This window comes from Pongo pygmaeus, chromosome 5 (genome assembly GCF_028885625.2).
Source record: "Pongo pygmaeus isolate AG05252 chromosome 5, NHGRI_mPonPyg2-v2.0_pri, whole genome shotgun sequence".
Classification (NCBI taxonomy): domain Eukaryota; kingdom Metazoa; phylum Chordata; class Mammalia; order Primates; family Hominidae; genus Pongo; species Pongo pygmaeus.
Genome location: NC_072378.2, coordinates 48202776 through 48218618, shown reverse-complemented (window position 1 = coordinate 48218618; position 15843 = coordinate 48202776). Strand labels below are relative to the sequence as shown.

The 15843-nt window shown below is 39.2% G+C and overlaps 1 protein-coding gene and 1 non-coding gene across 2 annotated transcripts in view; both read right to left on the bottom strand.

Annotated features, from left to right (window-relative positions):
* Nucleotides 1-781: 781 nt before the first annotated feature.
* Nucleotides 782-15843, bottom strand: part of OPN5 (opsin 5) — a 44421-nt gene continuing 29359 nt past the window's right edge. The window contains exons 7-9 of the mRNA XM_054493058.2: nt 13885-13942; nt 7628-7758; nt 782-1681 (exon numbers count right to left, since the gene is read on the bottom strand). Of these exons, the coding sequence (XP_054349033.1) occupies nt 1642-1681; nt 7628-7758; nt 13885-13942 (229 nt within the window). The 3' untranslated portion in view covers nt 782-1641. The remainder of the gene's footprint in view (nt 1682-7627; nt 7759-13884; nt 13943-15843) is intronic.
* LOC129039826 (U1 spliceosomal RNA) lies at nt 2110-2272 on the bottom strand. Its single transcript, XR_008503513.1, has one exon. It is a non-coding gene; the product is annotated as a U1 spliceosomal RNA (small nuclear RNA).

Sequence of the window (15843 nt, the reverse complement as noted above, 5' to 3'; positions counted from 1 at the left end):
AAAGGTTTTGACAGGAGGAAAAACAGAATCAGTTCCTGAATAACAGAGACTTGAATCACCAAACATTCAACGGACGTGGTACAACAGTAGTTTTGACTTGAAGACTCGTGTTCATCTGTCATTTTAACTGAAGCTGTCTTTTGGGAGTGCCAAGGTTTCTAGCTGCCAGGGAATCCTAAGGTCTTGCAATTGGCCTAGAACCCATTTCACTTGCCAAAGTACCTAATTTATTATATTAAGAAAATTCTATCTCCTGACAACAACAAAATCACCAATCAACTATCACTTTTTGGCTTTTTAGACAAAAATTCTCCCTAACTTCTCTCTTGTTCTAAATGTTATTATTTTAACCATACCTCATTACTTTTTATTATGCCCAATTAAAGGTACTTGCATATTTGCATCATGTCTTTCATGGTTTAAACTCACTTTGGCACATTGACAAAATCCTATTATTGTTTATTTAACCTTTAGAAAGTTCACAGATAGCTAACCTACCTGTCACCAAGATTTGTGTTTATGCATTAGGCATTTCCCAACTGGATCATTTCACAGACTCCTGGCTGGCCCTTCTCATTCATTCATTATGTGTTTACAATTCACTCAAAATTTACAAGATGCTTGAGTTTGTTTCTATTCTCTAAATTTCCCCTTTCCACTCTCCCCCTGGCCTGGCATAATGACTTTCTTCCTTATGTAAGAGTTATCTTTAAAATTAAGGTAGAGACTTCTTACTTTGTTTCTGTTGCATAGTTTCCAACAGAGTAAAAAGAAAGAAGGGAAAAAGCTATTTTATTGAATTATGGGGATAATTTCGATCGCATTTTTACAAAAAAAAATTGATTCAGGTTGTCTTAGCTTAACCTCTTATTCTTCAAAGACTTTTGAGAGGAAGCATCCCAAAGAGCTTTAAGCAGGAAAAAAAACACATACACAAGGAAGTAATTCAATTTCAAGAACTGGACAGTTTCTGCCTACATGGAACTCACATCTGGAAACCTGCAGTTAGGCTGGGGCAGTAACCTACACATTAACTGTAGTAAGAATATTTGGGGAATAGAAAGCCCACACTCTCCTCACTGAAACTGGAGCTGACCTTGAAAAACTTGAGAGGTGTTCAGATGCTGTGGTAAAGGCATCAGGGACAAACCCTACTGATGATGCTTCTTATCAGTGAAAGACCCCCCTGCACTGCTTTGCCAGTCATAAAAACAGATTTTCACCAATCCACACTCACCTCTGCCCAGTACATCATCTGCAATAGAATAAATCAAATTACAGATGTGGAGTGTGGCTGCTCCAATCAGAGACACAGCCTGATCTCCTTGAATCAGGCTTTCCAGGCCAGCTTTCACAAGCCTCAGTTCAGAAGAAAGTGAGGTCCTTACTGACGAGACTGAGGTGTGCACTGCAGGATGTTTAAAGCATGGGTTTCTAGCACTCTCTAGTTGTAACTCTGCCACTATACTAGAGTGAGATAACTCAGCTAAGATACTTGGATAATCCTAGGGTGCATCATTGTTTTGATATTCTTTGTGAATTATTTTTTCCTGACAGGGTAAGTGGAGTGGAGGCGAGAAGTCAGAAAAATAACATTTGTAAGTTAATTTCTCTGCATGTGCCAGACGCTGTGTAAGCACTTCAGATGCACTCTTCACAACCAGAACATTTGTTATTCCCACTGTAGAGAAGAAAAAATTGAGTTTTAGGGTGAGGCACACAGCCAGTAAGTGGAGAAAGTCCAAAACTAAATTCAGAGCCTAAACATACCCCCCACACACCAAAAGAACCAGGATTGCGATGGACATTGACACTGAGATGGCTTCTCCCAGAACCCACAGAGTCCTCTTTCCAGGTGCATCCCGCCCTGTTCCCTTCCTGGATGTTCTAAAGGCCACAATTCTAGTTCAGGCTCCTTTCTTACCTATAGAATCTCCAAAGTCTCCCAATACATATCCTGGTCTTCTACTCCTAAGCATTGCCTAGAATGAAATGCAACCTCCAAAGACTAACCTGTAAGACCTTGCAAGATCTTCTCCCTACTCACCTGTACTGCCTAATTTTCTCCCATATACCCTTCCTTTTTATTTTTTAAGAATTTTTTTTTACCAGAAGAGAGCATGAACACAGTCCTACACTACCACAAATTGTGCAGTAGAGTTTCCCATATTTGAAGGTATCTCAGGGATCAGTACATCTGTCCTGAAATAGATAAGCCTTGCCCTGGGAAAACAATCTTAGGAATTGTGGCGTCTCCCTGCCAGGTATGTATCTTCTCCTACATACCCTTCAATCCATCCAATATAAACTTTTGTCTGTCTTCCAGTATGACTCAGCTGGGGCTTCTGGTTATGTCCCTCCACCTCCTTCTATGCCTGAAAATTTAATCTGTTCTTTAAGCTTTTGCTCAAATAGTGCTTCCTCCTTGAAGCCAAACTACCTCTCCAACCCCTGACTCTGCCTTTTCTGTTTAAGTATAAGCTCCTTGAGGGTTAAATTTGTGTCTCATTCGATATCAATATGCAGTCACATACTGGGCCACGGCCACATAACTAACCAGAGGCAGAATTCAGTTCTGATGACTCTCTTAGCTATGTTCTTTTCAACAAGTATGCGGCTTGGGGCTTTGCTTAGATCACAGCAGGATTTTACGCTATTTTCTTGTGTTATTCAGAGCAACCAAGGCAAACTGTATCCTCAAAGGTGTGTCCTTCAAAAACGGGAGAGGAAAGTCTTATCCCACTTTTGGATTATCTAGAACAGATTAGCTTGTGGAGTTGTGAAGACTGAAGATGTCATTTGGAGGATTTGAACAACAGAAGTGTGGGAGGATAAAAACAATCAACCAAATAATATTTTTTCACAGTATAAAAAAAACTGTAATGATGTTAATTCATGAACAAATTTTTATTAGCTCTCATGGCCAATCTGCCTACAGAACAGACTCCATCATGGAACTACACTGCCCTTCTTGCCAGGCTCCACAGCACTCTCATTTGGCAAGACAATTTCAAATACACCCTGTTACATACCAGCCTCTTCATCTCAAGAAATACAAATTCCAACCAACTACTCTGGATGTGCCTTTGAGTTTCTATGGAACTAAACTGGGCACCCATTTCCAAAGTGGCTATCATGTTTCATTTCAGAGCAAAAACTGGGAAATTTATTGAGCAAGAATCTGAATTAATCTAGGACAAAAGATAGGAAGAGTACAGTTTTGGGTGTGAGGAAAATATTCTGTGTCTCATATCAATAGCCTAAGTCATATTTTTTTCAATAAGGAAAGGCATTTCCTTTCTTCTTGCTAGCCACCATCCACATTCAATGAATAACAAACTCTTGTCCATGTTTATTTCCAAACTACTTCCAAAATCTCTCTGCAGCCCAGGTACCAGCATTCAGACCCTTAACAGCCCTTCTATGGATGTATTTTCCCCCGATTTCTTCTTAAAACTATCCTTCAATGCTTCTCAAACTGTGGAGTGTATAAGAGTCACCTGGAATAAGAATCCCCTGCTTTTTTTTTTTTTTTTTTGAGACAGAGCCTCACTGTCACCCAGGCTGGAGGGCAATGGCGCCATCTCAGCTTGCTGCAACCTCCACCTTCTGGATTCAAGTGATTCTCCTGCCTCAGCCTCCTAAGTAGGTGGGACTACAGGCACATGCCACCACGCCCAGCTAATTTTTATATTTTTAGTAGAGAGGGGTTTTGCCATATTGGCCAGGCTGCTCTTGAACTCCTGACCACGTGATCTGCCCACCTTGGCCTCCCAAAGTGCTGGGATTACAGGCATAAGCCACCATGCCTGGCCTCACCTGCATTTCTTAAATGCAGATTTGTAGCCACTATTCCACAGACAGTTGGATGTATGAGGTGTGAGTGGGGCCCAATGATTTACATTTTAACCAAGCATCCCATGAAACTCTAATATAGGTACTTCAAATGCTACATTTTGATGAGAACAAGGACAACATTGGCCTGAAACTATAGGATTTAAAATAAAAATCTTAAAACAATTTACATATACTAAAATTGCTCACATATTTTTCCCACAGTCAACATGGAAACAGTGAAAATTATTGACCATGATGACATAAATGTTCAAAGACCTTAGTGAATTGACTCCTTTCCGTCTCTTACCCAACTTCTCAGAGCCTCCAGAATAATACCATGCCAAGACATTCAGTGTGCTCTTCCTCACAAAGCTCTCTCTGGTTTTGAAGACCCTCCTAGAATTTTTTTCTGACCAACTTCCATTGGGGATTGCCTCTTCCAGCAATGTCCCTGGGTTCCATCCCCTCCCACACCCATGTGGCTTAGGAGAGCCCTCCCTGTGCAGTTTTCTATCATAGCATTCCCCACAAGGTAGTGAGACTATCTACAGTTGACCCTTGAACAACACAGGTTTGAATTGCACAGATTCACTTATATATGTGAATTTTTAAAGAAACAAAAGTTACACCAAGTGTGCCTGCCTCACCTGCCTCCCCTTCCACTTCCTCCATCACTTCTGCCTCTGCCACCCCTGATGCAGCAAGACCAGCTCCTCCTCTACCTCCTCATCCTACTCAATGTGAAGACAATAAGGATAAAAGCTTTATGATGATCCGCTTCCACTTAATGAACAGTAAATATATTTTCTCTTTCCTATGATTTTCTTAATGTTTTCTCTAGCTTACTTTATTGTAAGAATACAGTATATAATACATATAACATACAAAATATGTGTTTATCTACTGTTTCTGTTCTTGGTAAGGCTTCCGGTCAACACTAGGCCATTAATAGTTAAGTTTTGGGAGAGTCCAAAGTTATAGGCAGGTTTCAACTACATGGCTGATCAGTGCCCTTAACCCCTGCATTGTTCAAGGGTCAACTGTACTTTCTTATTTGTTTTTCCACCACACCGTGACCTATTTTCATATAAGGAGCATGCCTTATTTTTTGCCTAGTTTCCTATATAGGAAACAATAAATAATGTCTATTGGGATTTATCCTCAGATGCTATCACACCCCCATACAACTGGTTCCCTTATCCGATAAACCAAGTTAGGATTTGATGCGCCTGGTCTAGGACCTCCCGACTCCCTTAAAAGGAATAGAAATCAGCTCTAATTTCTCATCTCAAGTGTAATTCAGGCAAGGAAATAGAATTATTGTAAGAGACCTAGAGTGAGATTTCAAATCAAGCACGATGAAAGAAGAAATCTACATACAGAACAAATCGGTCAACCATATAGCAAAGTACTAAGAGTCATAGGCTTTAGTGGCAGACTGAGAAAGCTGGAATTCCAGCTCTTCCATTGACAGGATGTGTGATTTTGAGTAGGCTCTATAAATTCTCTGTGCCTCAGTTTCCTCATAGGAGACAAAGAATAACCCCTAAGGCTGTTAAAACAAGTTAAAAAGTAGAGCAGACTTCAGCAAAGTTTTTCCATAAAGGGCCAGAAAGTTCCTATTTTAGGTTTTGCAAAACTGACACTCTCTCTCTCTCTCTCTCTCTCTCTCTCTCTCTCTCTCTCCTCAAAAGGAAAAGCGGCTATAGACAATATGTAAACAAGTGGGCATGGTTGTGTTCCATTAAAACTTTATTTACAAAAACAGGCAGTGGGCCAGATTTGGCCAGAGGGCTGTAGTATACTGACTCTTACATAAAACCAATGCTTGGCATATGTTAAACTTAATAATATTGTAGCTTTTATCATTTTGCTTGGGGAAATTTGCTTCCCAGCAAATAACTCAAGTTTCAACCTTTTATACAAACTTTAATCATATTCTCACTGTAATGAGAACACATTTTGCCTATTTGTATTAATTGGAATCAATACAGAATGAGCTGACATCTAAGACTCACTACCTCAGATTTCCTCCCATTCCTCATTTATGTTTGCATTAGAAATAAAACCAGCAGGGTATTTTCTGGAATATCGCTTCCCCTATAATTTCAACCATTCTGAAGTGCAGAACTTAATTTGAAAAACCTATAAGACACTATAATGGGAAACATGCCAATAACAGCAGCAGCCTGACTAATGTGAATGGTTTTGTTCATTTGAAAATAATTTATATTGAATGATGAACTGTTAATAATTGTATTAAATTAAATTAAATTCTGAGAACACTGAACGAAACCGAGGCACTAAACTACTGAATGTGGAATAAATTACTCCCTTTCTCCTCTCTAGTATCACATTTTTACTTATACTGTAATATATATATATATTTCTACTTATATGGTAATATATTATATTTTATATATATGTGTATATATATATTCCTAATTTTCAGAATTACTTAGAGATTTCTGACCAGCAAGTCATGGCATTGATGCCACTACCCAGGAAATTTAGGGTGTCCTGGGGTGAGTCCAACAGCCACACATTCTTGTTGTGATTCTTATTGCGCTGCTAAATTACAAGTACAGTTACTTAACCACTTCTGATATTTGCTCCAGGAGCTAAAAATAAATTTTTTTTGAAAAACAAATTTAAAGAAGCCACACCTGCCTCCTTTTTGTACAAACTTTTGCAAGCATATTTTTTTGGCAGGGTTTGTCTAGAAGAAGTTGTTGCTCTACTCTGCCCACACAGTCCTCAGCTTATTAGATCTTATAAATGTCTGTCTTCATTTGCAGGGCTTGGACCAGCAGCAGCTGCTGCAACCCAGAATGAGACAGGAAATTCTCTTGCTTATTGATGGTCTCAGACACTCACATTGCCTCCACTCTCCCTCTCCCTTCCACCATATTTGCTCAGCCTCAATACACTCCAGTTGCTCTAACCCTTGTCATGAACACCTTTGAGCCAGTCATTTCTTACAGTGAAGTCTACATAATTTCCCAGCTCCCAGCTGACCTGACTGCTGATTTTCCATGCCTGCTGAGGTACCTCATCTAACAATACCGAAAATAGCTCAAAATAGGTGGGTAGGGTCATCTCTCACCTTGGAACACCTTCCCATGCATTGGAGAGATATCATCTTTGTGGAGTGTGTGGTTTCATCACCATCCTGAGCTAAGAGCCTCATCCGTGCCCCACATGCAGGCTCAACTGCAGATTAAGATTATCCTATGGATGAATGCCCTGCCAAATCCCCACTGGCAGTGAGTTTCTGCAAAACACTAGCTTGGATGTGTTTGTACAATGTTCAGGCCCAGTCCTATATTTAGAGAAGAGTGCCTGATTCTCCACTTTCTGGAAATGTCGTGAGTAACTTGCTGCTTCAATGCTCTGATTCTTCTTGACTTCCAATCATTTAAGTCATTTTATCAGCCTGGTCTCACACATGGCTTTGCTTCTACATGGATGGAATGTCAAAATGTGTAGATTCAGATCTATTCTGAGCAGTTTGAATAAATCCCACATGCTTGCTGACAAATTTGGCTCATTTTTCAAATGGATTAGGTGCTTTTTTCCCCCTCTAACTAATTAGATTTTGTTCATTTTATTCATTTGGGTGTGTATATATGTGGATCGAGCGGCTATTGGAAGTGAATGCCACTTTCAAAGTAGAAAATACTTAGATAAGTGTAACTCTTGGTATTAAGGAAAATACCCTTCTTGCTGAACAAATTAGCTCTAAGTAGTCAATCCCAATATAGCTGTATGCGAAGAAAGGCTGACTCACCCAACAGCTTCACTTTCCCCTTCCCTGGTTTCTTGAAGAGGTGAATGGGCCTTTGTCCCTAGTGTTCCACTGGAGGCTGTCATCTCAGAATTCTCCCCGCAAGATAGCTGATGCCATAATCTCCCTTTGTCCTGAGGGTGAAACATAACTTAGAGAGTGTCCTGCTCACAGATCCCCAGTATCCAGGGATACTTTCAAGACTCCAAGTCCTTGCTCTTACACAGCTGCCCATTGATTATGGTACTATTTCTCAGGACACCTCTGACTGTGACCACATCCAATGGGAAAAGACTTAAAAACACATTAGTCTTAACAGAATCATTGACTTAATCAAATTCAATGGGCAGGAAAGTCATCTTGTTAAATTACAGATTCTGATTCAGTAGTAGGTCAGGCATGGAGCTGAAGTTCTTTTTTTCTAACCAGCTCTCAGGAGATACCCAAGCTCTGGGTCTGCAGACTACATTTTGGGTAACAAGGATTTAAACCACCCTATATACAACAACATTATACACAGACATTAACGAGTTTAAACTCCTGGATAAGCCTCCAAAAATGGAATATTTTCTACTTTAAATACACTTTTATGTATTTAAAGTCAGAACTGGAGGTCTTGATAACTGAGAATTTCTGTAGCTGGCATGAACCTCAGCAAGAATTTCTGTTTCTGCCTGTATTCCAGAAAAAATCTATAGTAAGAAGTTGTGTTCCCATCTCAGCAAACTGTCAAGTGGAAGGCTGAATATCTCAACCCTTTCATGAAAGCTAAATAGGCAAGGTGCTCTGACCCCCTTCTCCATCTCCAGTATGTCTCCATGATGACTCCCACCGGAGTGGAGTAAATCTCTATTCTCCTTGGTCTCATGCCTCCTCCAATCATGGCTCAAAAGGGCAAATATCTCTCTTAGCATCAGTTCCTCACACTACAAGTTTCCTGCGGCAGAGCTATCAGTTGCTATTTCCACAGAATCTTAGTGTGTTTCTCACTTTCTCAAACAGCTTGAACATCCCCCAGATCTATGGTGACCAGACATATTGAGAAATGTCCTCCTACCTCCTCAAGAACAAGATTCACACCTATCACTACAAAACCCGCTTGGAATAATCACCTATTTCCTCTAATAGTGATGATAACAATAGTTTCCTTTTAATTTATATTTTCAATGGGCCAGAACTGTCCTGAGAATCTTACAGATGATACATGAATCACAACAAATCCTAATGAGATGAGACTGTCCCTGTTCCACAATGAGGACAACCAGCGACACTGAGAGGTCAAGTAATTTGCCTTCACAGCTGGTAAATGACGGCATCTGAGTTTGAGATCAAGTCTCCTAATTCTGAAACTGTACTCTGAACTTCCATGCTGTGTCTCCAATGCTCTAGGTATTGTTTGGAAGAAAATGTTGTAATCCACACTGCCCCAAATCACCTGGCCAGCTCCATTTTGCTATATCCTGAGGAAGAAAACTGACTCAAGAAATTTTCCTTTTCTCAAACCAAACATTCAAACACCCAAAGATAACAGGAGAACATTGGCCTGGTAATGATTGAATTCTGCTCTAGAAAACCTTGCAAAAGCCCCATATTTCTCTCCTCATCAGGGGAAGAGAGACATATGCAAATCAATACCCAGGACCTCTCCTGATATTTTGCAGTTTCTCTCATCAAAGTAAACCTATAGGTCTTCATCTAAAAACTATTACAATTAAAGTATTTACAATATACAGAAAGGTCAAAACTTTGCCAAAACCCTCAAATCCCTAAGGAACTAAAAACACATCCTCCCCTTCTTTTGTATCTTCCAAACATTCAGGACAGTGTATATGGCAGGTGCTTAAAAGTGTCTGAATGCAAAGCTGAATGAGTGAATGCAGTATTTGGCTATGTAGATTTGGCCAATGTTAAAACCAAAATAAAACAAAACTAGTAAAGCACATGTATACCTGAAAGAATTTTTTCTCTCACATGTGTTTTAAGTAATAGTTGCCTGTCTATTCCAGACCTCGTGGTGCATGTGAGCGTATATTTGTCAGGCTAAGGAAAGAGGGTTCAAAGTAATTGAGAAAAGCAGTTTGAATGATAATGGTTTGATTCAAATTTCTTGAAGTATTTTTAGAATATATCCCATGTAGTCCCATAACCTGATGAACAAATATGCTGAAGGTTATATCATTTAAAAATCATAGAGGGTCACAGTGATGACCAGGAATTTTTGCAATATGGCATCCACTAATAGCATGAGGCTTTGAGCAAAGTCTGTACTGACTGAGAGCATGCCCTTAAATGTGTTTTCTTAGCAAATTCCCTGTGGGTCTTACATTTCTTGCCTTTTGCCCCATTTTAACAGAATGGTCAACCCTTTGACCTCCTGAACAATGAGGTCTGGCTCCCTCTCTACAAAATTAGTTATTGAATCAATCAAAGACTGATGCTATCTCTGCTAACCTTTTTTCTTTAATGACATATATCTTCATTCTATATATAATGTTCTCTGACGTTTTGGCAGCCTTTAAGACATTTCATTATGCCAGCATCATTGATCCCTGCAACAACCTACTCATCAGCTAGCTCTGACTCTTCCTCTTTCCCTCTCCTTTCCTTTGTCTTTTCTCCCTCATTTGCACTAACTTAATGGAGAAGCATTTTTATTCGTAGATTTGTGGCTCAGGTTGCTAAAGGTCATTAAAGGCAGTGGTGGGAAATTAAATGAGATAGATTTTTGTAGTTACCGTTTCAGTTCTAAATAAGCATAATGCTTGAGTCTTTCAGGGGTACAAACCTGAAATTACATTTCTAAAAATCAAAAACTTGGATTTTACTGTGAAATATATTCTTATTGCTTCATTCTACATGGAAAAACTTAAAATATATTTAGATTTTATGATGATCCTTGAAATCCAACTTTTCAAGTTAGTAGGGCATTTCTACTCTCAATTTCCATTTTACAAATTTATTTACTCATTTATTTGTTAACAAGATAGGCCATGTTTAAATGAAAGTCCAGGGATCTAGGATTTTACATTCTTGATTTAATACTCTAGCTCATGTTTCCATATCTCCCCCAAGTCATTACTTGTTTGATTTCAACCATTAACTTTCCAAATGTCCTTTATGCATCAGGCACTGGGCCAGTTATGAGAACCCAAAGGAGAACAGGCATAGCTACAAGCTCAAAGATTTTGCAGTCTTTCTCATAACCTCCCAGACATAAAATGCAATATATCTTTTTTAAGCTAAAATTGAATTTGTAGATGTGTTTGAGGTCTGTATAGAGTTTTCTCAAATCATTGGAAGCCACTGGGGAAGCAAAACCCACTCAGGAAGTTATCCACTGACAGTCTGGTGTACGTGAGCCAAACTTCAATGACTCCTTGCTTTTTCTTCCTCCATTCTACCCCAAGGACCACATCTCTATCAATTCTGATGCCTCCCAGCTCTGAGAGTATTACCCAAAACAATGTAGAACCAAAGCATGGAGGACTTAAATCATATTTTTCAAATTGATAGTGGATATTAACTGTAGGATCTCCTCCAAAGCTCCTACAATTTAAACTCTTTTTTTCCTTTTCACTATGCTAATTTTTCTTATACATGCATTTATAAAGCCATGTTAAAGACCATATTCTAGTTAAACAGTTAAATAAGTCTATTTTTAAACAGTTAAACTATCTGTCTTCAGGGACGTTTGTACAATGTTAATGTTAAATTCCACCTTCTAGACAAATCTACACCAACCTGAGTGTTCTTTTCTCCTTTTCTTACCTCCACCGCCATCCATCATCCACTTCCACAATCATCCCCCAACACAAAAGAAGAAGGAAAAAAAAAACCTCCATCACTTCACTTTCTTCAGGTCATTTAAAACCAGCAATTTCTCTTTTAGCATTTTTGTCATACCTGCTTCACTCTGCAACTCAATAATCTATAATTCTATCATTATAATGATATAATGATATAATCTATATATCATTCAGTATGACTTTAGACTATTTTTAACTACCTGTTTTGAATATCTTTACCTATGTTGCAAATCCTCCACATTCAACATATTCTAAATATAATTCACTCTCTCCCCCATCCCATTCGCTTTCCTGTATTTTTCCCCTCTGTAGACACTGTTATCTACATTATTTCCTAAGCAGATGGCCCCAAGTTATCCTCAACTCTTCTTCATCCATGTAATCAATTACCACTTTTTTGTCACTTTTTAAAATATTTTAAACCTAAATTTTCGTCTTCATTTTTAAAGCCATTTTTTAATTCAGGTCTTCATAAGTTGTAATTTTGTTATAAAGCCTCTTAACCGGTCTGCCAACCTCTAATCTTGATTCCCCACTCTCATGCAGACAATCCACCTTCCACACTGCCACCAGACTGGTCTTTCTTCCCCAGCCTAAAATCATGAATGGTCTCCCTATCACCGTCATGGTAAAATCCATATAACAGCATAAACAACAAGGCCTTTGGAGTCTGATTTAGCTCCTGCCAGACTACCACTCTCAGCTCCACTTCTGACCACCACCACTCGCCTTAATAATAATAAGAGCAGTTGTTAGTACACAGGGGTGCTTCTCTATCACCGGCATATTGCTAAGTGACTTATGTGGGTATTATTTCATAAGTCTCACAATGACCCTGTGATACTATTGTTATTATCCTCATGTTTCAAACTTGCCAAAGGGCACAGAGGAGGGGTGCAAACATGACTGTGCTTTATAGCTGTGTCCACCTCTATCTGACGTGCCACATGCTCTCACACCTCTATAATGTACACGTCTGTTAAAAAGTTCCTTGCCTCTCTATTCTAATGACAATTCTGCCTCTTCTTTTCTCCAGACTTTGATATTCAGGCATAAGCCCCAAGCAGAGTTGTTGCTTTTTGTTGTTGTTATTGTTGTTGTTGTTGTTGTTGTTGTTTTAATCATAGAGCATGTTTTCCAACATCTATATGGCATTTATCTTAAACCAATGACACACATCAAGTCATTCCTCATCCCACACCCCTGACTGACAAAGAACAAAGACAAAGGAAATGAAGGTGCCATGTACTGAGGTTGAGCCTTGGAGGAGGGTATGATTCTCTACAAACCTTCAAGTGGAAGGAGTGGAGAGATTATCAATGGTGTGAGAGGGGCCACCCTCTTCCCCTATTCGCTGTTCTTGCTGGCAGTTACCAGAAAGTCAGAATCACAATTGATGAGCAAGGCTTAAGTTCATAGCAGAAGGGGAGGCAGATGGAATAGAGAAGCATAGAGAACACCTGTCTAGTCATTTAATTAAAAGAACTGCAATGTAGATGGCCCTGCTTATCAGATTAGGAGAAAAGATAATAGACAATGAGCAGAAAACCTATTTGGACATAGTATCTACATGCCTTCTCCTTTCAGTAGCTTTTAAAGGGCAGGAATCTGTCTTTGAAATCACTCCATCTCATTCATATCTACATCTCTTTACCTATCTGCCTCAAAAGGTGTTTGTTTAAAAAAAGAATGAACAAAAGAAATAACAAGCTAACAAAGAGAAGAAACAACACTTACAAATAGCTATCTTCACTAAATTCACTTCTTAAGCAATTACAACTCATAATGCCCTGTTACATCCACTGTTTTAGTAAGTAGAACTTAATGAGAAAACCCATGTGGGTAAAGTTATCATCAGCGGAAATTACTGTTGTCTTCAAATTTGGAGATACAGGAGAGTTTTCCATTGAGTGATTTAAGGTAAAACTGATTTCCCCAAAGGACTCCTCTGTGGAATCACTGCCATCACAGTATGAACCTCCCCCAGCATGAAAAATGGCTGTGAGAACCAAAGTACCTACCAAAGAGCCATGGCCCAACATACATGATCGTCCACCTAAATGAGCCCCAGAAACTGCCTCCCTAACCTGACATTAAGAAACAATAATGACAATGATGTAATAAAATTAAATAACCCCCTAATATAAAACTTCTCAACAGTTTTCTCACTACCTCACACTCAATTCTGTTTGGCATGACAATAGGTTTTAAAGTACGAGAAAAGAAAGTTCCAGGGATGCTCATCCTGATAATATTCCTTAAATTAGTATCCTGTAATCTAGTTTCCATTTAGCCATTGGAATTTCCCAGCAACCTCTGGCTTGAGGAAAACTGTACAAAATATAAAAATATAATATAAAGACAAAAGTGTGGCCACAATCAAATGTTTACAGCAGTGAAGAGGCAAATAAGTGAATACGTGTGTCCATAGTGATGCTGTATCCATCTTCATACCTCTTCATGAATTTCCAGCACAGCAGAAGACTTCCTGACTGAGGTTACGGTGTGCAGCCTAGATACAGGAGAAGAAAAATGCAATTTAATATCTACAGGTACACACACATAAACACATATGTACATATACATACATATGTATATGTCAAACTTGACTACCATGAGGTTTATGTGCACAAATCGTGAATTAGCAACAGACAGAAAATAATAATTCAATTTGAAATATTCAAAGTCAAGGAATTATTTGGGCAGAGTTTTCCAAAAACAAGCCACTCATTTACAGCACATTTCATGTGCCATCATGAGTTTCCTGTTTTCTAGAATAAAATTAATTGCACACCTACCTGCACTATATATGTAGGCCTTGTGATTCACCTACTGAAGGAATGTTCTTTATGAAGACAGCATTGCAAGCCAAGGTGGTCAGGGGAGGTTTGGTTATGATAGCAATGCCAGAGTTTGCAGCTTTTCTCTCCCTTGTTATCTTCACTCAGTACCAGGAATGCAAATGACTCCATCCTTCACTGCATACCCCCAATCAAATGTTTGAACCCCCAGTGCCTTTTGAACATTTCTTCTCCATTTGAGATAGGCCTAGCATCTGCAGCCTGTTTCCCCTGTCACTGCCCATAGGTGCCCTCACTGATCTCTGTGTAGGCAAAGGCCTATGACTCCATGAGCTGTACTGCCAGTGTCTTCCTTTCTCAGCCTCTGGTTTGTTAGCTTTCAACAATGTACAAGAGAGTCATCTGGGAGAGGTAAACAATTAAACAATGGAAGCTCAGGACCAATCCAGACAAAGCCAAATCTCTACAGATGGGGGCCAGGCAGCAGTCATTTTTCAAAGTTCCCCAGGTATCTCCATTACACAGCCAGGGTGGAGCAGTGCTGTTTACAAAATACGGTAGACTACATCTGGATACCCAGGTATAGGAAAGAATAACATTCCAGAAACAGCTCTTGGCCACATTTGTTTCCTTTGGTTCACCAACTTCTACCAAAATCTCAGGGGATTCAATTCAGGAGGAAAAAACGAGTTTAACTTTTAATAGACTGTTAAAATTACCCAAAATTTATTTACACAATCCCATATTCAATACATTAGCTTTATTATTTGATTTCAGAATATTTCCCAAGAGGGTGTCCCCTTATAAGCAAAAACATTTCAGGGCGCAGAAAAGAAAAGAATAAGGATATTGGTTAATCCAGTTTGATTCACTTGTTCTGGTTTGTGCAATAATTCTAAACTAGCTTCACATCACTTAACCTTGCTCTGCAGACCTGCACATTACTCACTTGCATAGCTTCTTAATAACAACAGAGAGAAATTAGGTTTCTTTTTGGCTTCTTTGTAAAGATAAAAAGAAACCTCTGGTGGCTACCATCCACCCTTCTGCTCTTCTCTGAAGCAGCCCCTTCTAAAATCTATGACTTAATATCTCTTCAGCATTCCTTCCACAAAGAGGCTTCAACCTCTAGCACCTAAGGGCTCCTCACTGCTTCAGCTCTACCGCCTGCTTTTTACCGTGAAAGCTGACCCTCTAGAGAAAAGAAATAGCCCTGTCCTCCTCCAGCAGAGCAATTGCTATATTTCGTATAAACAGCTAATAGGAACCGGTGAACCGAGCTGTCTCTTGCCTGACTGATTTTCCCAAAGGTCTGTGGCCCTAAGTCACTCTCTCCCACATAAATTTCCCTCTTCCCATTGTTGAGTATTGAATATTTATGGGCTGCTCACAGTTGTGAGTGAATGTACAGAACACAGAGGCAGTCTGAGGCAAAATTATGAGGTACGTGAAATTTGCTTGCAGTCATTCCTGTCAAACTCCCATCTCCTTCAGATGAAGAAGTGTGCCGTTACTTTCTCCCACAACTGCTCTATTAAAATTATTCTGTCTATCTGCATTTATAACAAAATATCAATAGCCAGTGAGGATATAGTGTATTACTTCAGAAAGA